The 21,504-nt window shown below is 58.9% G+C and overlaps 1 protein-coding gene across 1 annotated transcript; it reads right to left on the bottom strand.

The window, feature by feature from the left end:
- Positions 1-1,823: 1,823 nt before the first annotated feature.
- Positions 1,824-19,372, bottom strand: LINGO1 (leucine rich repeat and Ig domain containing 1). The gene is made up of 2 exons (XM_032865115.1): positions 18,877-19,372; positions 1,824-4,757 (listed from the first exon to the last, which is right to left on the bottom strand). The coding sequence occupies exons 1-2, from the start codon at positions 18,880-18,882 to the stop codon at positions 2,901-2,903; spliced, it is 1,863 nt and encodes a 620-aa protein (XP_032721006.1). The 5' UTR covers positions 18,883-19,372; the 3' UTR covers positions 1,824-2,900.
- Between the last annotated feature and the right edge of the window lie 2,132 nt (positions 19,373-21,504).

The raw sequence follows: 21,504 nt of genomic DNA, 5'->3' as shown, positions 1-21,504 counted from the left end.
CCCCAAAAGAACTCTCTCCCCTATCTGAAAACAACCTCACAATTTTCTTGTGTCCTTGAAGTTCCTCAGAGGTCTGTTTCCCTCAAGGTAGCCAAGAAGAAATTGGCCCCTTGAACCTCTTGTTCTTACCAGAAACTTGTGAAGTCCCAGGCATCTCAGAGGGGTAAGTAACAATCCCACAGGCTGGCTCCTGAGGGAGAACAGTGCCCACCAACGTATCTAGGGTTGGAGCCATGGACAACATGTGCACCTATCTCTCTGGAGGTAAGCAGGCCTATCAGCTTCCTGAAGCTTCACATGATACCACTGGCCTCTTGTTATGTACAAGCCACGCCCTTGCCCAAGGACTCCCCTCCCTGCTCTTGTGCTCCCCAAAGTGGTGTCCTGGTAGGTGGGGGCCGCCAGGCCTGGCTCTGAGCAGCCCTCAGCCAGGCTTAGAAGTCTGCGGCTTGGGAGTCTAGACCTCCCAGGCCCTGGTTCTGAAACGTCGAAGCTGTGCGGCTTTGGATACGCTACCACCCTCTCTGGTCCTCAGTCTCTGCATCTGTACCAAAGTTTGCCTTGATAGTAACCACCACCACCACTGGCAGAGGGTGTACTGGGCGTCGGGCACCACACCAAACAGATCCACCCGCGCTCCTTCATTTAATGTCCTAACGACCAAAAGGAGTAAGATCATCTCTTTACGTGACAGATAAGCAGACCGAGGCTCAGAGGGGTTAAGTAACAATCCTGAACACTCGGTAAGTGCTAGAACAGGACCTCCAACCCAGATCTGACCGCAAAGCTCAGAGCCTATAATCATGTCTAGGCTGCTCCCCAGGGACCATCAACCTTTACCATACCAGCGTCCCCGAATCCAATGGGGAGAGGCTCCTGTTTGTACCGGAGGATAAAACCACAGTTCCGAGGGCTTGAGGCCTCCCCAGGGCCAAGGACAGCTGTGGGGTGGTTGCTGAGGGTGCAGGGGGGCAGGGCAACGTGACCCAGCTGCAAAGCTACATCAGCAGGGAAGCAGGAGCAGAGCAGGCTCTCCGGACCCCTGCAGATGAGCCGAGGGAGGGAGGGAGGGAGGGAGTGCCCCTCCGTGCCCGTCTGGGCTCGCCATGCCCCCACCAGAGGCTTGCTTCAGAAGGTGCTACCTGGTCCGTGCCTGCTCAGGTTGGGCATGTGAGCCCTGGGAGGAGTCCCAGTCGGAGACACTACGTTCTGGAAATCTCTGCTGAGGGCTGACTTCCCAAGGGCTTCCCCTCCACGTTCAGCTACGTCTGTGCCTGTCCATTCCTGCATCACGGACCCTTTGACCTGAGGACTTCCAGGCAGCAGGCCTCACCCCGCCTCGGAGCTGAATCCAACAGGTCCCCCAGGAGAAAGAGGAACCGTGGAGGGGAGAAGCCAGGCCTGCCTGACCCCAGCGCCCTCCCTGCCCGACGGAGATGCTGGCCTTCCAAGCCAGGCCCCTCGGAGTCAGGGAAAGTTACAAGGCTACCGGACTGGCCCTTGGCACCTCTGTCATCTGGGGCAGCCCTTCCCAGGGCAGAGTGTGGAGTGGCTGGGTTTGGTGTGAGTGGGCAGGGCAGCTTCTGACCCTCCAGGTCAGCCCACTACAGGGGGCCCCATTCCCCAACCCACGACTCTCCAGAGCCCGGGCTAGGCTCAGCAGACTGTGCCGGCCTGGGCTACTGTTCTAGCAGGAGCCTCTCTAAGTCCCTGGAGCGAGTGGCCCTTCCCGGGCCTGCCCAGGGTCTGCCCCCAACCCTGACCCCATGGAGAGCCCTTCAGGAGCCCCACCCCCACGGTGAGATAATAATGACCATAATGAGAACAGTCACCCACACATGTGCACAGCGCTTTACAGGTTACAAAGTGTTTCACATACATCATCTCATCAATTCCTCACAACAGCCCTGTGAGGTAGGCAGGGCGGGGAGTCACGTTTTCCATTTGTACAATGTGGAGACAGGCCCAGAGAGGGTCAGTGACCTGTCTGAAGCCACACAGTAGGTCAGCGACAGAGCTGGGACCAGAGGTTAGGCCTCGGTCCCACCTCCAGCCCCTGGCTCTCTCCACCGACTATGCTGTCCTCCAGGAGGACCCAAGCCCCTGTCCAGAGTCTCAGCCACACACGAGCCAGGCCCCCGACCCCTGGCAGTAGTGCTTCCTGGCATCTTGGCCAACAGCCTCCACCCCCATCAGGCAGCCCTATCTCTCCTCCACCTGCTACCTGCAAATGGCCAGCCCAGAGCCAGCCTGCACCTGCCTCCCCTACCTATTCCTGTCAGCTGCCCGGGCAGGTGGGGCCGGAGCCTCCTTTCCTGTTTTCCTGAGTGATCCCTCCCCATAGGGGAAGAGAAGAGAAAGGAGGAAGAGGAGGAGAAAGTGGGGGGAGGAGGAGGAAGAGAAAAACAAGAAACTGAGTTGGAAGAGGGCCCTGGAGCAATCAGGACGTGAAAAGTTTGCATTCCGACTAGCTATAGGAAATAGTTTTTTTTCTCTTTTTATTATTTCAAGTTTTCATAAAAATCCATAATTATTGAAACCCAAGTTACAGAGGAAGTTCGTAACTTTTTTTTTTAATTGAATTATTGACTGTGCCACGTGTCGGTCTGTCGGCTTCCGACTCCAGTCTGTCAACGTGTGCCCCTGTGCAGGTGGGGTCCCCAGGCCTGGCCTGCGGAGGTCCTGGTAGGCAGAGGGCAAGTGGTGAGGGCCAGCGGAGGGGGCGGAGGTGGGGAGCCGCAGGGAACAGGGTGTGTGTGTGTGTGTGTGTGTGTGTGTGTGTATGTGTGTAGGGCCAGGGCGGCAAGGGGAGGCGGGAGGGCCCAAGGAGCGAGCACAGCAGCCAGGCCCCTTCCCCTGCCCAGCCTGCCCCGGGGGGTCCCTGCCCCCCTGCCCCATCCTCAGATCATCTTCATGTTGAACTTGCGGGGTGCATCGGCAGAGCTGATACCCGCGTCTGACTTGCGGGGCACGTACTCGATCTCGATGTTGTGCTTCGTGTTGCCCTTGCCCCGGCTCCAGAGGAACAGCAGCACCAGGCAGAAGAGGACGACACCCAGGAAGGAGATGAAGCCCATGGTGGTGGCGATGATGAGGGTCTTGATGTCGAAGGGGAAAGGCACGGTGGCTCGGGTGCTGTTGGCCTCTCCCTCGCCCGGCTGGTTGGAGATGAAAGCGAAGGTCTTGTTGGGCTGATGGGGCCAGTCTGGCGAGTAGCTGCGCACGTGCAGGTGGGCGGGCATGGAGTCATTGCCCCCGGCGTTGGCTGCGATGCACAGGTACGTGCCGTTGTCCTGCACCTGGGCGTAGCGCACCTCCAGCGTGCCGTCGGGAAAGACGGTGAGCCGCCCGTTGCTCTTGGCCGAGACCAGGTGCTTGCGGGGCGACAGCCAGAGGATGGCAGGCGGCGGGTCGCCGTCCGCCCTGCACACGAACTGCACCGTGTGGCCCTCGTCCACGAACACCTGCTGGGCTTTGCGGTCCCGGATGCGGGCGCGGCGGCAGGTGAAGTAGTTGGGCAGGAGCACATCAGGGAAGTCCTTGAACTCCTTGCCCTGGACGAACTCGGGCGTGGCACACGTGGGCTGCTGCCGGTTGAAGTTGAGCCGCCAGCGGCGCCGGAAGACCCACAGCAGCCGACAGTCACAGGCCAGTGGGTTGGAGTCCAGGATGAGCGTCTCCAGGTTGCCCACCGAGTGGAAGGCCGACTCCTCCAGAGTAGTCAGCTGGTTGCCCGAGACGTTGAGCACACGCAGATAGTTGAGGCCGCGGAAGGCATAGGGCTCCACGACGGCCAGCTGCCCGCCCACCAGCTGGAGCTCCTGCAGCCGCAGCAGCTCATGCAACATGGAGCCCTCGATGGCGCTGATGGGGTTGTAGGAGAGGTTGAGGAAGCGGAGATAGACCAGGTGGCGCACAGCCAGGTAGGGCACAGAGGTCAGGTTGCAGTGAGTGATGGACAGAGAGGTCAGGTTGAGGCCATAGAGGCAATTGGGGGTCATGGTGTCCAGGTAGGGCCAATGCGAGATCTCTAAGACCTTGAGCCGGTACAGCCTCTTGAAGGAGTAGTCCCGGATGGCGTTGATGCTGAGATGCCGGAGCCGGAGGACGATGAGACTGTGCAGGTGTGACAGCGCCTCTGTGGGGATGGAGGTCAGGTTACACTTCTCCAGCGTCAGCCGTTCCAGGCTGTTGAGGCCGCTGAAGGCGCGATGAGAGATGTAGACGAGGTCGTTGTCGCCCACCTCCAGCGACTTGAGGTTGTACAGGTCCTGGAACATGTAGTCCAGCAGGATGACAATCTTGTTCTCGCTGATGTCCAGCTTGGTCAGGTTGCTGAGGCCCGTGAACACGCCCAGCGGGATGAGCTTCAGCCGGTTGCTGCGCAGCCCCAGCGTCCGAAGGCTGAAGAGGTTGTTGAAGGCGCCGGGCTCCACGGCACTCACGATGTTCTCGTTGAGCTCCAGCTCTTCCAGGTGTGGGAAGCTGGCAAACTCGTCCTGGTTGAGTGTCTTGATGCGGTTCTTGCCCAGGTCCAGCAGGCGGGTCTCGGTGGGGATGCCCTCGGGGACTGCCACGAAGCGTTTGCGGTGGCAGAGCACCGCGCGGTCCTGTGCCGAGCACTCGCAGCGTGGCGGGCAGCCGGTGGCTGAGCCTGACAGCACCGAGCCCAGCACCAGCAGGAGGATGGGCTGCCAGCAGGCCAGGAGGGGGCTGGGCATGCTCCTCGCGCCCCCCGCCAGCATCCTCTCGCTCACCTGCAGCCAGGAGCAAGCACAAAACGGAGGGTGTGGTTAGAGGATGGTGTTTGGGCCAGCCCCGAGCTGGGCCCTCCTGCCCTGTTTGGGGGTGCGGTCCCTGACACAGGGCGGGGGGGGTGGTGCCTGGGACCCCACGGTGAGGTCCAGATGCCTGGGCCAGAGAGCCTCCCACCACCCCATGCTGCGTCCTCCGTGCTCCTTACCCTGCCCAGAGCCCTCCCAGAGGAACTCCCCAGCATTCCTGGGATTGGGGTGGGAGTGCACGGAAGGGGCAGGGTCATCTCAGAGGAGCCTGGTATGGGCACTCCAGGCGGTGTCCTCCTCCTTTATATTTTATGCCTCGCAGGCAGGCACCCCGTACCCAGCCACACACCCTGAGCCTCAGCTTCCCCTGGTGCTCATCAGGGATAAAGCCAGACCTGCTGAGTTGCCCTCAGGGCTCACACAGGGAATCAAAGGGGCTCAAAGGCTGAAGCCTCTGGGAACAGCCTGCAGAGGAGCGTGTCTAGTCCCGGGCCTGTCAGGCCAGGGCTCCAGAAGCTGCTGGGGGCCACCCTCAGCCTGAACTTCCCCAAACCCTGACACCTCAGAACCCTCCTTGCCTGCACTGCAGCTAAGCCCCCAGCCCGAGAGCCCTGGGATATCAGCAAACCCAGTTTGTCATGAATCTGCTCCCCAGTGGGCTTTCCGCGCAGAAAGTCCCAGAATGCTGGAACTCTGCCCTGATGCCTTGCCGTGGAGTCTCTCTGACTCTCCCCTTCCTCCGGGTCTGCTGTGACCCACCCAGACTCCTGAGCTCAGGGCTCAGGGCTCAGGGCTCAAGGCCCAGCGAATGAGTGTTCCTGGTCTTGGCCCCTGCAATTGTTTCTTCCAGGAAGGCCCCTTCCCCTGCCTGTTGAAACCCCATCTCCACAGTCTGATTTAATGGCCACTGCTCCAAGAAGATTTTTCTGACCCCTCAGTGGGAGATCGGGGGAAATGAAGGACCGCCAGACTTTGTCTCTCAGGGTTCCGATCTCGCTCCTCCTAGAGCCAGGGTTCTGGGCAGCTGCTGGTCTGAGGTGGGGGCCATCAGGGTCCACCATGGGCTGCCACAGGCTGGCAGCTGGAGACCCAGTCCCCACTGAGGCACTGACGATGCAAGGCTCGTTACAGCTGGGCCCTGAGAAACATGCAGGGTTTGGGTTCCCATGACAAGGATAACGGCACCAGGAGAGGGGCCTGGCTTGAGCACAGGCTACAGGAGGAGTAGGCAAGAGATGTGCGGGAGCTAGCCCCTCCATGACCCTCTGCCAGCTGCCTTGAGAGATGACTTGTTCCCATTTACGCCCAGACTGCCGCCCCATCTCCTCCGTCCCTCCTCTATTCCACTGCCTGGGAAACTGCCCCAGCAGGGCAAGGAGGGGGCTAGGAGGGCGAGTGTGGACTTCTCCAAACTCCCGAGGGTGGGCCAGAGGGTCTTAAGGGGCTGAACCAGAGCCCGACCGACGGCTGCCTGTTCATATACTCCACTCGCATGGTGCCCGGGGGTGTTCTGTGCAGGAAGGGGAAGCCTAGGTGGGGAGGGTTCCCATATCTCTCCCTGAGCTCTCCCAGCCCCAATTCTACACAGGTACAGAGCATCTGCTCTCAAGGTTACAGGTCTTATCACTCAGCGCCCCTTCAGGCGACAGGGTCTCAAGGAGCTTGTGGCTCCAGCCTGCAGAGTGGGGTGGATGTGGGACCAGAGTTCTGCTCTGTGAGACAAGCCACACACCTTCCAGGGCTCCAGCAGTCTCTTCCAGGCTTGACAGGTGCTCCCTGGCTGGTGACAGACTAAGTGACTGATTAACCAGAGGGGGCTCTGGGTGTCACTGACACGTTATGGCATCTTCGAGGTTTTGTTATCCCCAGCGGCTTTGTCCACAGCTCCCGCCTCTCTCATCCTCTCTCTAGATTCTGGTTTGTCCTCCCCCACCCCACCCCCACCACGCCATTTTCCACAGTCACACACGCTCCAGTGACCCGCCAGAAAAGCAAACATCCTGACAGGCGATCAATAAGTAATTGGGCCGGCAGCTGGGGCCGGCGTGGGTGTGAGGCTGGGGTGTGAGGCTGGGGACCTGGAGAGCTAAACAGGACTTGGGGCGCCCAGCTCAGGGCTGGGCTGGTGGGCAAGGTGGGGGTTGCTGGAGAGGGGGCTGAGGACCGAGAGCGGGGGTGGCCAGGACACAGCTCACCTGAGATGTTGGGAAACCCTCACACATACACCAGAATGAGGCTTTCAAAGCCACCACCACCTTGCCTCACCAGACCCCCATCTGCATCTCCTACCAGCCTGCCTATTACATGTACCCACCCAGGTGTCCCATCCCCCCTTATCCTTCTGGAGACCTTTCCCAGCCTCCTGGCCCAGTGGACTTTGTGACCTCCTTTCCCAAAGGCCACCTCCTCCATGAAGCCATCCGTAACCTACGCAGTCAGAAATCATTTTTCTCCTGGAACATCGAAGCATCTTACACTTATTAGTAGAGATATTTTGCGACTCTTGTACAGCACATGCCTGTAAAAATCACTTGAGCCAACTGACAGAAAATATTAGGCCATAAGTCGATAAAAAGATAAGGCAGGCCAGTAAGGGAAGAATACCACCCAGTCCGGCGTAATAACAAAAGGGGTGAGCTTCCTGGCAACCTGAATGAAGAGGGAAATATGTTCCAAAGGCTTAGCACTTGCCACTGCACCTGTGTGTTCAAAGCTGGGTCAGTCATGGCAGCTCCTGCCTCACAGAACAGCCCCCCGTGATATTCTTGGACAGAGCGTACACAGGAGTTTTCTGCAGGGGTTGAGGGCCCTCTGAGTGAGCAGTGAGAGACCTGGGGAATTCAAATCTGTTGATGGAAAAGCTGACAGGCATGGCCTTGCCTGGCTGCCCTCCGCCCCCCACCCCACCCTGACCCCCTGCAGAACAAAAGGCAATGCACGCCAGGACCAACACAGCTTCAGGAGGGCATGGCCCACAGACTGCCTCACCCCTCACCTTTTACATGCGGCTTTCCTGAAAGGAGGGGAAACTGAGGCCTGGAGAGTTTAAGAAGCCTGCCCAAGCCCGGCACAGCAGGAGCACCGCACACAGGCCGAGTCTCCCAGTCTAACCATCCCCCACCATGGGGTCCCTGTCTTCTAGGGGCGGTGCCGGGGCTGTGTCTACGGGGGACACCAGAGCTGCTGAGCAGGCAATGAGCCGCTCCTGCCTTCCCGGCACCGTGAATCCTGCTGGTTATTCCTGCAACTGCAAAGGAGAAGTGTTTTATGCACTTTAATCAGCGTTTTGTTTTGAATCCCTGCCCCCTGAAGGGCTTCCCACAAGGGCAAGAGTTTAAAAATTGGACCAATAAATACAAAGGCAATAAACATCAAAGGCAGGCAGGTGGGCAGGCAGAGGGAGAGCCGTGCCAGGGGCACAGTGTTCAGACCCCATGGCAGCCTGGGTCCTCCCAGTGCCCAAGCGGCGCGGGAGGCCGTGCCGTCAGACCTGCGTGCAGAGGGCCGCCTCCACCACCACACTCTCACTCCTGTGCCAGGCCCTAACTGCTTGGATCTGTTGTTCCCCACACCGGCCACGCTGCTGTGTGACCTCAGGCAAGGCCTGCCCTCTCTGGGTCTGCTTCCTCCAATGTGCAGTGAGGGGTGGATTCCAGGCTCCCCGAGAGAGCCCACAGCAGAAGCTGACTTCCTCCAGCTAGAAACTCAACATTCTCAAACCTGGTTAGGGTGAAGAGGAGCGGGGGCTCGGGCTCCAAACTGTAGCTCCACTGGGGCTGGAAGGATCTATGTGAAAGGCCTTACCATGGGGCTGTGCCCTGTGGGGCTCAGGATGAGACAGGTGGCTGATGGGGACAGAAGGGGCAGGGTATCCCCTGTGAGTGGACTTAGGGAGGGAGGCCAAGGGTCACTCCATCTCAAAAGAGGTATTTTTTTTTAACCATTTACAGATGAGAACCCAGGCTTCCAAAAGGGAATTCATTTGCCTTCAGCCTAGGCACAAAATTAGGGGACAGCAGCGCTCCATTCCTCCTGGTCAGCTTACTTGTCCCGAGAGCTGCCAGCTGTGAATGCTTGTGGACACATGGAGGGGGGGGGGGCATCAGGGCAGTGGGTGAGGGCCCAGGACCCAAGGCAGGCACCTGTCCTTGGATAACTGCAAGCAGGCACCCTGCCCCCCCAAACTCCACAAAAGCCTTTCCTCAACTGCGTGTATTGAACACACTAAATTTTTCCTCCAGTGCCTGCCACCACGGTCTCTGTTAGAGTCTCACCTAGTTCAGGTGCAGCACAGAACAAAAGGGTTAGTTACTTTACGTTTACAGTATCGATATTTCATGGTGTTCCCACTCAGCGTTCCGCAGGGAGCACAGGGCTCCCCAGCACACACAGGCATGGGGTCCTGGGCAGGGAGGCACCCACTGCCATGGCTGGGGGCCCAGGACCTCTGGGGGGAAGCCCGGCTGTGGGACCTGAGCGCCTGCAGCAGGCTGTTGTCCCATGTGGAAATGAGGTGTGCACCATCACGCCCTGTCCTGCTCCGTGTCTGACAGGGTCTGCAGCAGGGGGTAGTGAGGAGGGATGGCTGGCTTGGGGAGGGGGCCGAGGGGGCCGAGGGGGCCGAGGGGGCCTGCCTGCAGCCCTATCCAGCTCTGCCCACCCCCACCCCCGAAATAAGCTGGAGAGAGGAAAGTTGACAGAAATAGAGAAGAAAAGATACATGGCGGTGGGCGGGGCACACAGGAAAGAAAGGGAGGAAGAGAGGCAGAGAAAGCGGAGGAGAGATGGGTACCCGGGACAGCCGGCGGGTAGGGGCGGCCTAGGTTGGGGGGCGAGGGGCAGAGAGGGAGTGAGCTTGGCCTGCAGACTCAACTACCCACCACAGGGCCTGTTACCACATCCTGGCCTGGTCCCATCCCACGCAGGAGGGCTGATTGCTCAGGAAGGGGAAGGCACTCCTGCAAGGTGACCAGGGAACAGGCAGAGTCCTCGTGATTTGCCCTGTCCCCAAGTCCCCGCCTGCCTACCTGAGGACCCTTCTTGGCCTTCAGTTCCAGGACATGGCCGCCCCCCACCCCCGGATCCCCCTCCTGAAATGAAGTGTGTCAGTGGCAGGGAGCAGGGTGGACGTGGGGATGGAGTGAGGTCTGCCTAGGAAGCCCTCTACGGTCACCCCAGGTCGGGGCCTTTCTCCCCCAGTGCCAGCTGGCTGCCCACCACAGGCCCAGAGACCTCCCACTCGGCTTGCAGAATCCAGCTCAAGAAGGGATCACCCCTCTGGGTGCCCCCTCTGGATCTCTGAAGGGGTCTGCTGTGTTTGCCTTGCTCCCTCACCCCCTGTCAGGGGTTTCACAGTTCCTGAGGCCTCCCCTCTGTGTCACCCAAATTAGGAGCCCCCAGGGGAGGGCTGGGGCTGATGGAACCATGCCCATCTTCAAAGGGGCAGGAGAGCCAGTCAAACCAAGGCTGGGGCAGCTCCTGAGAACAGCCCCTCCTAGGCTAGGCTCTTCAGAGAGCTTCCAGGAGGAGGAGGAGGCGTCCCCTGAGCTCAGTCTCCACAGGCCAAGAAGAGAAGGGGAGGGCATTGTTGAGGGATGGAATGGTGCAAACTAAGGTCTGTGTGTGTGTGTGGGGGGTGGGAGCATCCAGGGACTTCTAATTGCTTCTCTCCTACCCCAAATCTGACCAGTTGGGGCTCCTTCTAAAGCTACTCCATTCTGGCTTTCCAGGGCTAATCCCTGCTGAGGTGTGAATGGCTGATAATGGTTGCAGACGTGAACTGCTAATGGGGCAAACTCAGTCCCAGGCCAGCCTAATTGGGCCGGGGTTGCCTCCTGGCACAGGGAGTGTGGGAGGGCAGAGAATCCTGAAAGGAAGGGTCGGGTGCTCTGGCTGGGCCCCCGCCAGAGAAATCCAGCCTGTGTGGCCAGCGGTTGACAGCACAGCAGCCTCGGCAGCCTCTGTCTGTCTCCTCCCAGGCTGCTCAGCCTGCCTTGGCCTGTCCTCTCCCTTGTCCTCCTCCTTCAGCTGCCCCCTCCCCCCACGGGGACAAAAAAAAAAAAAAAAACAACCTGGAAGAAAATTGAGGTCATGTCCTTTGTCGTGTATAATTCTTTATTTTCCTCTTGCTCTTGGTTCTGGCAGAGTTGCTGGGGCCCTCAGGGCGTGTGTGTGTGTGCGCGCGCGTGTGTGTGTGTGCTGCGCGCACAGGGGAGGGTGGCCCGTATGGGTGTGTGGGCCTGCTGTCCCTCCTCTCACCACTCCACTGGCCCAGTGCCTCCAGCATGCTTGGAAACTCAAGTTTCTTTCCATAGTGCTCAGCGGACCTCTCGGCCGCAGCCAGGTTCCAGGCTGCTGGCTGGGCCCGGTGTGACTGCCTGCCTGCTCACTAGGGCAGCTGCCCCTCTGGGGTCCTGGGCAAGCACCCACCCCATGCCTCTGAGGGCAGGATGCCCCTACCCACCCCACAGCCCACTCCACAGGAGCACAGCTGCTCTCAGGAGCTGCCGGCCTTCCGACCAGCCCACAGCTCCAAGCCATTTTCAGGATAAATTATGAATTTTAATTGTCAAAGCATCTTAGTGTTTAAAGGCTTCTATATATAGGCTCTGGCCTCCAGGAGTGGCCAGCTTGGTGGGGCTGGGGTAGGGCAAGGCCCAGAGGAAGCCACATTTCAGGGAGCGAAGGGCACTGGGCCCACAGGTCCCACGCCAAGGCTCCAGTCGGGGCTCACTGCACACCTGCCCTGCTGTGTGACCTTGGGTGAACCCTGGACCACTCTGGGCCCTGACGGCCCCTCCACAGGCTTGTTCTGAGGGAAGAGTCCAGCTGGGAAGCTAGGAGCTGTCCTGGGAAGCGTGGGAGGGAGCCACTGGTTCTAGGAAACTTCCTTATTGTCTGTGCTGAGTCCACCAGAGGAAAAAGCATCCCTCCTTGGCTTGGAGCTGTCCCAGAATTGAGGAGGGCTAGGCAAGCACCCACACAGTGACCTGAGGAGGCTCAAGGAAAACCCATGTCCCTACCCACTACCTCTCCCTTCCCACCTTTCCCCGGCTCCTAAATACCAACCCAGGCTCACAAGGGCAAGAAGAAACCGCTGAAGGTCTCTGGCTTCATCCGCCACCCAGGCCATCTTGGGAAGTGCCTGGCAGATCTCCTCATCCCTTCCTGACTGCCCTAGTCCTCAGGGTTCCTCTGTCTTGGGAACAGCTTAGGTAGGCCCATCTCAGGCTTTGGAGGCCTGGACACCAGCCAACCCCCACCCTGCTAGACCATCAGCCTTGAGCCTGAAAGAAGAGGAGCTCATGGCCTCAGAGGCCCAGGGCAGGGAGCAGGCAGCGGTGAAACCAGCAGGGGCACTGGAAGTCCCGAGACTTGATCAACAGGATGAAGACAAGAGCCTTTCATGTGCCAGGCATGATTCTAAGCAGTTTACATACAAAACTTTATCTCTCCCACCACAGCGTGTGGAGGTAGGTTGTGTCATTATTCCCATTTTGCAGATAGAAAATAGAGAAGCACAAAACGAAAAAGGTTCTGTAAGTTGCTCAGTCAAGGTCACAAAGAGGTTCTGTAACTTGCTCAAGGTCACACGGCGAGTAGGCTATGAACTCAAACACGAGCTTCTTTCCTCTTCACAACAATCTTATTAGGTTGGTACTATGATCCCCGTTTTACAGATGAAAAAACTGAGGCACAGAGAGGTAAGGCAGCCTGCCATGAATCACACAGTGATGGATGGCAGAGCTGGGACGGGGCCTGAGGTGGCTGAACCTGAGGCTGTCTGACCACTCCTGCAGACTATGCTGCCTTTCTCTGATTCAGTTTCAAGGGCCTGCTGAGCTGTAGGACCCTGTGGGCAAGTGGCTTCCTGTCTCAAGGCTCAGAACTCCTCAGGGAAGGAGAGGACAGTGCCCTCTAGCAGCTGGGGGCAGAGAGTTCAAAGAAAAGGAAGGAAAGAGATATTTGGATCGAACATACAGAGTGCTCTGCAGAATGACCCCAGCAACCCTCACCATGTACCCACTTCGTGGATGAGGACTGAGGCTCAAGACACTAGTTTACCTCCCCACAGTCCCCGAGATCATCTGACTCCAGAGGCCCGGTAACCCTAGAGACACCCCGACATACAGGTGAGGGAAGCGAGGCCTGAGAGCATCAGGGACTTGTCCTAGGTCCAACGGCATCTCAGGGCCACGGCCTCAGAAGAACCCAGCCTCTACCCCCCTTCTTTCCCCAGCGTAGTGCCAGGACACCGCGGTGGGGGATAGATCAGGGTCAAGAGAAGCTTTGAGTTACTAATGCCTCAAAAAGGTGAAAAGATTAAAAAACAACCCCCAGTACATCCCAAACCAAGGTCCAGTGAGTTTTTTAGAGCATGGGCAAGCTATAAAGAAAAATGCCCTTCTACCACCACTGACTATTCAAAGTGCTCTCTGCTCCAGTGAATCTTGGCCAACCCCTCACCAAAACCCATTTTTCCAACCTGTACACTGAGATCAAATCAAGAGGCGGCGAGCCCCTCTGCTCAGATGGGGCTGGGTAGTGCTCTGCTCTGCTCAGGAACTGACGACCCCTTCGCCCGGCTGCATGCTCATGAGAAGCCCAGGCTTGAGCATAGGCAAACCTCTAAGAGGTGTCCCAAGGCACAGAGGGCAAAAAGCCTGGTGCAGGCCAAGAGGGTGGTGTCAAAATGCACAGGAGGCCCAATTCAGCTCAGTATGAGGACTCAAATGGAAGAGAGAAGGCCCAGGATGGAAGACCTGGCTTCGTAGCAGTGGATGAGTAGCGTGCCCCAAGACAAAAGCAACCCGGGACACCAACGGGAAAGCCTTCTGCTCCCATACGCACCTCAGCAGCCCCTCTCAGCTCTGAGACACCCCCATCTCACACCCACGTAAAGGGACCTGAGATGGCCATCCCCCCTCCCCCCCAAGCTCCATCTACAGCCCTCCTGGGGTTGGGCCAGGCAGAGGAAGCCTGAAGGCTGGCGGGCCCCGCCCCCTCCCAGAGCCACAGGCAGGTTCTCTGTAGAGCAAAGCAGAGGACACGGCAGAGAGAGATTAATTCCCTGAAAGGGGGAAAAAATAGAAAAACACACACACATACCACACACCCTAATAACATGTAATAAGAGGTTGGAGACAAGGAACAATGCCCTGGTAATGTCACCCTGGCGGCAATCAATTTGGGTGTCACATGAAATAGGCATAATTATTCTACCAGCCCTGTTGCTCGTCTCTAACCAGCTCCAGGGGCCCAGGTCCGGGAGGGGAAAGCGGCCCCAGAATCAATCCTTGGGGCACCAGGCTGGCGGAGGGAGCAGCTCCGAATCACCTCGCCAGCACCGAGCTTCTCGGCCTCTGTGGGGACACAGAGGGCTTGAGGGCCCCCCTGAGGGGAACTTGCTGCCGCCAAGGAGCCACCTTGCTCAGCCATCCCCCTCACTCTCTCGGGTGGGCAAGAGCAATCAGGGAGGACTCCCCAAGGAGATGGGAATGAAGGAAGAACAAAGATACCTTTTTTCATCCAGATCTGGTTTCCAGCTCACCAAACTCTTATGAAGTACTCCCCAGTGCCTAACCCCAGGCCAGACCCCAGGGTGTGGAGAAAGGGTTTTCGGGGGGACAATCTCTCTCCCTCTGCCAAGCCAGGACCACCCCTGCCCATCCTCGGGGTGAACACAGAACCCCTGGGGTCCTGTGCAGGACTTAAGCTCTCTTTGCTCCTCCTTCATACCCCCTTCCCTGGGGAGTCCTTCTGAGTGCCCTTACCCATCCCTGAGCTCAGAGCTTATAGAGACAGCAGCCCCACTAACTGGGGAACTCTGAGGGACAAAGGGGACAATCGCTCCCTAAGCACCTGTTACACATTGGCTACAGGCCATCTCGGCCCCCATTTCCTACATCAGAAACCCCGAATTCTGGAAATGCACAGTAAGACCATAACGTAACACTGTTTTACTCTCAACCAATTGGTAAAAACCAAGATGGCTGACCACACCGAGCGCTGGAGAGGGTAGGGAGCACTGCGGACACTGTTCTCCAACTGCAGGGCATAAGTGGTCCAACTAATCTGGAAGACACTTCACCACATTTTCGAGGACAGCTGAATATGCCCATGCCCTACGGCCCAGCAATTCCGCTCCCAACCGTGTGCTCCAGAGACCCTCTGCGTGCTCAGGAGACCGGACAAGGCGGCTCCTGGCAGCATTGTCTGTGAGAACCAGAAGGGGAATGACCCACAGAGAAGAACGATAAATCTGTGGCGGTAGGTTCAAATGGCAGCACGTTACACACCAGGGCAAACAAATGAACTACATCTACCATTATTTGCAACAATATAAACGAAGCTTAGGAATATGAAGTTGAGGGGGGGGAAAAAGCAAATTCCAGATGGCCGCATCCGGTTTCAGGCTCTTTTTCAAAGTTCGAAAGTAACCCAAACTGAACAATTTCCATATACTAAAATACATGGCTTTAAAAAGGCAAGGGAGGGGCGCCTGGGTGGCTCACTGGGTTAAAGCCTCTGCCTTCGGCTCAGGTCATGATCCCAGGATCCTGGGATGGAGCCCCACATCGGGCTCTCTGCTCAGCAGCGAGCCTGTTTTCTCCTCTCTCTCTCTGCCTGCCTCTCTGCCTGCTTGTGATCTCTGTCTGTCAAATGAATAAATAAATAAATAAATCTTAAAAATAAAATAAAATAAAAAGGCAAGGGAATGCTAACTAGGTAATTAGGAGAGTGGCTGCCTCAGAGAAAGAGACCAAGGAATCAAGTGAGGAAGCCCATGGAAGATGGGTACCATTGTTAGAGCCCTAATGTTCAGCTTAGGAAGTAGCGTTGTATTTGTAACACTTTTATTATCCCTAATGCTAAATACATTAATCAGTTACCAGGTCATGCCCAGATGAGCGAGCCCTGAGCCCCAGGGGTCAGGCAGAAGGCATTCTAGATCAAGCTTATCAGCTGGGGACTTGGGGCAAGTCATTCCACCTCTCTGGCTCTCTCCCTTTTCTCAGCTATAACATCAAATCTCCGTACCAGCTACAGTGAAATGACTGAGAACACATCACTGATATAAATTATGAATAGCTAGCATTTCTTGAGAGCTTACTGTGTACTAAGCACTGTTCTAAATGCTTTGCATATATTAGCATACTTAATCCTCCTGCTGGCCCTAGAGGTAAATACCCTTGCTAGCCTTACTTTATGGATAAGAAAGCTGAGGCCTGGAGAGATAAGAAATTCAGCAGAGGTGGAGCTGAGGTCTGAACCCTGGCATCTGGCTCCAGGGTCCACGCTCAACAAGTTCACTATAAAGTGACATCAAATGAACCAAGTACACATGAGGAGGAGACTGTCGTCAGCACGGCTCTCCTGGACCCACAGCACCCAAAGACATACATACATACATTCATTCATTCATTCATTCAGTGCATAAACAAAGGTCAGTATCAAGAATGCCTCAGATGCATTTGGAAATGAACTTGCCTTACCACACTCTTTCTACAAAGAACCCTCCCAATTCTGGAATCCCCGGTTTTCTATGTGTCTGCAAAGTCTGCTACCACCTCAGGACCTACTCGTCTCTCTCTGGAGGACCTCTGGCGACCTCAACCTCCCCCAAATAAGTCCCACCCTTCTCTGAGTTCGGGTGGGCTACTAAGTGTATTGCCTGGGCGCCCTTGACATCACCTAGCTCTGTCTATCCATACAGGTGGAGGACTTCGTGTCCCTTCCAAGCAGTCCTTGCCACCAGCCAATAGGTGCTCCCTGGTACCTCCCAGTGTCTTCCCTATCCTGAGGGCCAAGCAGGGGAGCTCAGTGGGTGGGTATATGACTGCCCAGGGTTGAACATTCAAGGCAATCCATGGGTGCCCCAAAAGGGCATAGTCCAGGGCAAAACAGACAGGAGACCCTGCATCTGGAAGGCTCCATCTGTCTTCTGAGTGCCACACGGAGGACAGCAGGACCAAAAGACCCTGATTAGCAAGCTAAGGCTCTGACTTTGAAATCACCATTGTCTGCTGCCTCCCCTCCCTGGCCTTTCAGGAGCCCCACAGGACCAGCTGACACAGTGCCTCATTCCTCCATGGGACCCTGTTTAAATCACTACAGTGCCTCCCTTCTCCAAAGGAATGCACTCTGGGCCCCATTGTGATCCTCCAGCTGTTTGCTCCAATAGGCACCAGGAGACAGGACCACATGAGCCATCCCTGCTACCTGTCTGGCTTTATGCTTAACAAAGACCCACACACACACGAGAGGATTTGGGGTCTTTTTTGTTTGTTTTTTTGGTTGTGTGTGTGTGTGTGTCTGAAATTCTGAGTTTTAGAGAACAGTAACTAGTAAAGGGCTATGTGGGTGCTCAGAGGCAGGGGAGGGAGCACTGGCCACTAGAATCAAAGAGGATTACCGCAAGGGGCAGAGTAGTCTCTCTGCTTCCCTCCAGGCACACAGGGCCCTCTGCCCACAAGCCAAGATTCTTGGGTTTTGAACACACACCTATCCCCCAAAATCTGGCCCCTTGGAATGAGGACCTTCTTTAACTCCAGGCCCTGGGGGGTATTGCAGCCTTGACCAAGCCCTATCCAAGGTCCATCTCACAGTTAAATTGGCAGGGGAACGGACAGAGGCAGCAAGCACCGTCATAGGGGGCCTGCCCTCCCCTTTGCTAAGCCCCACTCCCATAGGGGCATCTGGGTGTTGCCAGGAGTCCCTACCTGGGTTCCAGGGAGTTCTTGGCCTCACCCCTCTGCCTCGTTATCCTCTCCCTCCTGCCTCAGGCCATGGAGAAAAAGCAGGCAAGCTGTCCCAGCAGACCAGGTCCCACACAAGGACAAAGGGTCTGGGAACTGGTGACCCTCTCTTCCCTCACCCATGCTCCTTGCTGGATGTGGGGAAGCCCCAGGCAGCAAAGCAGCAAAGCCTGGGGGCCCCAGGCTCACAGTTCCCCAGGCATGGGAGGCACCAGTGTAAGAGCTGTTGGCAGGGCTGAGCCCAGAGCTCTGAGCCAGGCTGGACATCGCACCCTCAGGCTGCCCAAGCCAAGCAGAGGAGGACAGAAGGTGGACTGGGCTGGCCAGGAAGGGGCTCATCCAGATGGGACTGATCCCCATCTCAGGGCCTTCCTGCACTCCCAGGGCACCTCCCACATGCCCCTTCTCCCCCACCCTGAGACCAGGACCTCGGAGAACAAAGGGGATGCCTCCAGCATAACCAGGGCTGCAAGGGACTGGGCTGAGACCCAGGGTAGGAACAGGGAGGGGAGAGCCCACCGGGCTTGGCCCCACCCCTCCCCAAAGTGGAAGCCACCTGGAGGGACACGTCTGGGGGGGGGGTGGTGCTCAGCCACCTCACAGAGGGTGGGGAGGGAGAACAGGACGCTCCCTCCTCACCTCCCTTTTCTCAGCTGGTTCCCACCTCCCACCAGCTGCCTAAGAATGAAAAGTGGGGCAGGAGGAGGTGAGAAACCCAAGCTGAAGACAGACAAAGGGAGGCCCCTAAAAGGTTCCTGAGTCCTCCATAACCCCAACTCCCTCCTGTGCACTCTCCCCACCCCCATTTCCCTTTTCCTCCCTCTTGCTGGGCCGGAGCAGGAAAGGGGCTGCTCCCTGTTAGGGGAGGGAGCTGCTGCCCAGGCTGGAGGCTGTGGAGAAAACTGGTCCCAAACCAGCATCCACCAGCTAGCTGGTGCCTGCTGCTGGCCAGGGCTGCCTGGGGGGATCTGGGATCTGTGGAGAGGTGCAGCCACCCGCTGAGCAAGAGGCTTACCCTCCAGGATGAATAGTGCTCAGAACAGGAGGGGGCACGGGTGGGGGGGCCAGCAAGACTGGGACCCTAGCAGGTGCTCCTCCACAGCTACCCGTCCCAGCTAGCCAACCTGGAATTTGGTGGGGTGGGAGGAACGGGAAAGAAAGAATCTTCATTTCTGAGGCTTGAAGAGGGTCAGATCTGCGCCCCCAAAGGGAAATCTGGGTGGCGCCGGGGTGCCCCGCAGCCCCAGGAGGGCGCAGCCAGGCCAACGGCGGCCCTCACGGGAGCTCGCCGCGGGGCTGCCCGCTCGGGGCTGGGCCTCGGCCGCCGGGCTCACCTGCATCTCGGGCGCACCGTCCGTCCGCTCGGCTCGGTCACCAATCGCATGTCTCCCCCGCCGGGCTTCAGCCCCTGCCCAGCCCCCTCCTCCGTCTCCTCCTCCCCGTTCGACACCTCCGCCCGGCAGTCCGCGCGCCCTCGCGGGGCTGTCTGTCCGTCTGTCTGACCCACGCGGGTGGGAGCCGAGCCGGGGCCGGGGCAAGGGCGCGGGAGTGGGAAGGCGGGAGGCCGCGGCCCCGGCGGGCGGAGGGGCGGGCGCGCTCAGGACGCGCGACGCGGGCTCGGCGAGCCTGGTTCTGCGCCCCGGGCCGCCCTGGAGCCGCCGCCGCCGCCGCCGCCTCTGCCGCTGGGGCCGGGGTCGAGGCCGGGCGCGCTCCGCAGCGGGGCAGGGGCCAGGGCTGAGGCCGGCAGGCAGCGGCCCCGCATGCTGCTCGGAGCCCCGCGGCGGGAGAGGGGCCGGAGCGGCGCGGGTGGGGACTCCGCGCGCTCCCGGGGCCGGGGCCGGGACCCGCCGCCGCCGCTGCCGCTGCCGCCTGCGCTGTCGCCGGTCGCCCGCTCCGGCTCCCGCACCGACTCCCGCCCGGGCTCCGCGCTCTGCCGCGGCGCGGGGAGGGAGCGCGAGAAGCGAGGAGCGAGGAGTGAGCCGGAGAGGGAGGAGGGACCGAGGGAGGGAGGGAGGGAGCGAGGAGCGGCGGGTGCCGGGCGGGGGAGGAGAAGGCGCGGCCGCAAAACCAAGGAGGGGGGAGGTGAGGCGGGGGGCTCGTTTTCTTCCAGCGGAGGGGGCGGAGAGCGAAGAGCACCCCAACCACTGCCCTGCACCGATGGGGCAGTGAAACTGGCAGTGGGGGACGCAGGCGAGGGGCGCGCCAGGCTCCTGCCGGAACCGGCGCCGGGGAGCGCCAGCCCAGCACCCGCCGCGCCCCTCCGAGTCCTGGGCTCCGGGCGAATCCCGGGCCCGCCCGACCCAAGGGAGTCCGGGCTACGGTCCTCCCTGAGTGGGCCCGCACCCTCTTGTGTGGCCACATGCGTGTGCACATGAATGTGTTCACACGTGTTAACCAGGGACACTGCACACTGCCGTGTGGACGGACACACGCACGTGAACCGGCAAGGCTCCCCACCCAGCCAGGGTTGTTTGGAGGACGGCGTGGGAAGGGTAAAGCCGGGAGCCTCTGTCCTGCCCCTCTTCTCCAAATGTACACAAATCTCCGTAGGGCCCACGCCCTGGCGGCCTTGGGGCCAGGCAGGTAGAGAGGGAAGCTGGGGGGGCGGGTAGTGTCAAGAGGAAGCCCCGCCAGCTCCGCGGCTTTACCCCAAGCGGGGTCTTGCCCCGCCCTTTGCAGCCTGGGTCCCCGCCCAACCCGGCTTCCCGTCCAGCAGAGGGCAGCAGGCCGCTACGGCCGGCTCTAGACGCGGGCACGGCACCCACACACCAGCAGAGGGCAGTGCAGAGTCTCAGTCTGGGCATGGCTGTCCCTCACTTCGATACCAGGGATCCAGAGGATCTTGGGCTAGAACCACGCACTTAGATGGGCCTAGCGAAAGCGATCTCTCTGATCCTCCTTAATCAGCCGATGCAGTGGATCCACTGGCCGGGGTGTCTTAGGGTGCAGAATGGACTACCGCCCTTACCATCTCATCTCCTAAGTCCCTTCATCTCCTGTAAGCCAGATGCCCTTTAACACTAAGTTAGTATGATTAGAACAAGCATCAGTGCTGACACCACCTGGCACGTCCAACCCTTCCCCACTATTGAGAGCGCATCCCATTAGCACATTAGCCCCCTGCCACCGGGAGCCCACAGGCGTAGGGGCTCTGGCAGGCAAAGAAGGAAGCTGAGGCTGGGGAAGAGGAGACTAGCCCAAGGCCCCTCGGTCTCGGAGACAAACCCCGGGATCCTACTCCCACCCCCGACCCCCCGACCCCTGCCCAACAGAGCCTGCCTGACATTCATTGCAGATACCTGCCTGGCATGGTGGGGCCACCAGTCTCCCCAGACCCCCAACACCATCTCCCATCTCCACTGTTCAGTCTCACACACACAGCCCAAAGAGTTGCACAGACCCTCTGCTCCAGCGAAACAGATTCTGGGTACTTCTCTGTCTCGCTGCCACACCAATGGTCTGGACAGTGCTGCCTGAAAAACCGTCCCCTGTGTCCATCCTTATCCTAGGCCTAGCTGGAGCCCCTCCCAGCAGGTGCGGATGCTGTTGCTCTGCACTCTACCTTCATCCTCCAACAAACCTCCGAGGAGGCGCTGTTGTTCTCCCGTGACGGAGAGAAGGAACCCGAGGCTCAGAGAGATTACATGGCTTGCCAGTGGTCACACAGCACCTAAAGCCTGGAATGGGAATTTGAATCGGCTTCCAGGGCTGAGTAAACCAGTAGGGGGCAGGCTTGGCAGAGGGACTTACAGGTGGGCGGGGAAGAGGGGAGGCGGCACAGGTGTCCTCGTCCCTTTCAAGAGCCCAGCGCAGGCGGTTCCCTGGTCCCTCAACTCTCTGCTGCCTGGACCCCCTTCCCAGACTCCCCAGCTCCCCCACCCCGGCTGCTGGTGAGTTACCCGTGAGCTCCCGCCCTCCCGCGCCGCCTCCTCCCACCAGCCCGACAGGAATAGACGCTCTCC

Source organism: Lontra canadensis, unplaced genomic scaffold (genome assembly GCF_010015895.1).
Source record: "Lontra canadensis isolate GAN:19392208 unplaced genomic scaffold, GSC_riverotter_1.0 scaffold28, whole genome shotgun sequence".
Classification (NCBI taxonomy): Eukaryota; Metazoa; Chordata; class Mammalia; order Carnivora; family Mustelidae; genus Lontra; species Lontra canadensis.
This window is presented reverse-complemented; position numbering and strand designations above follow the sequence as displayed.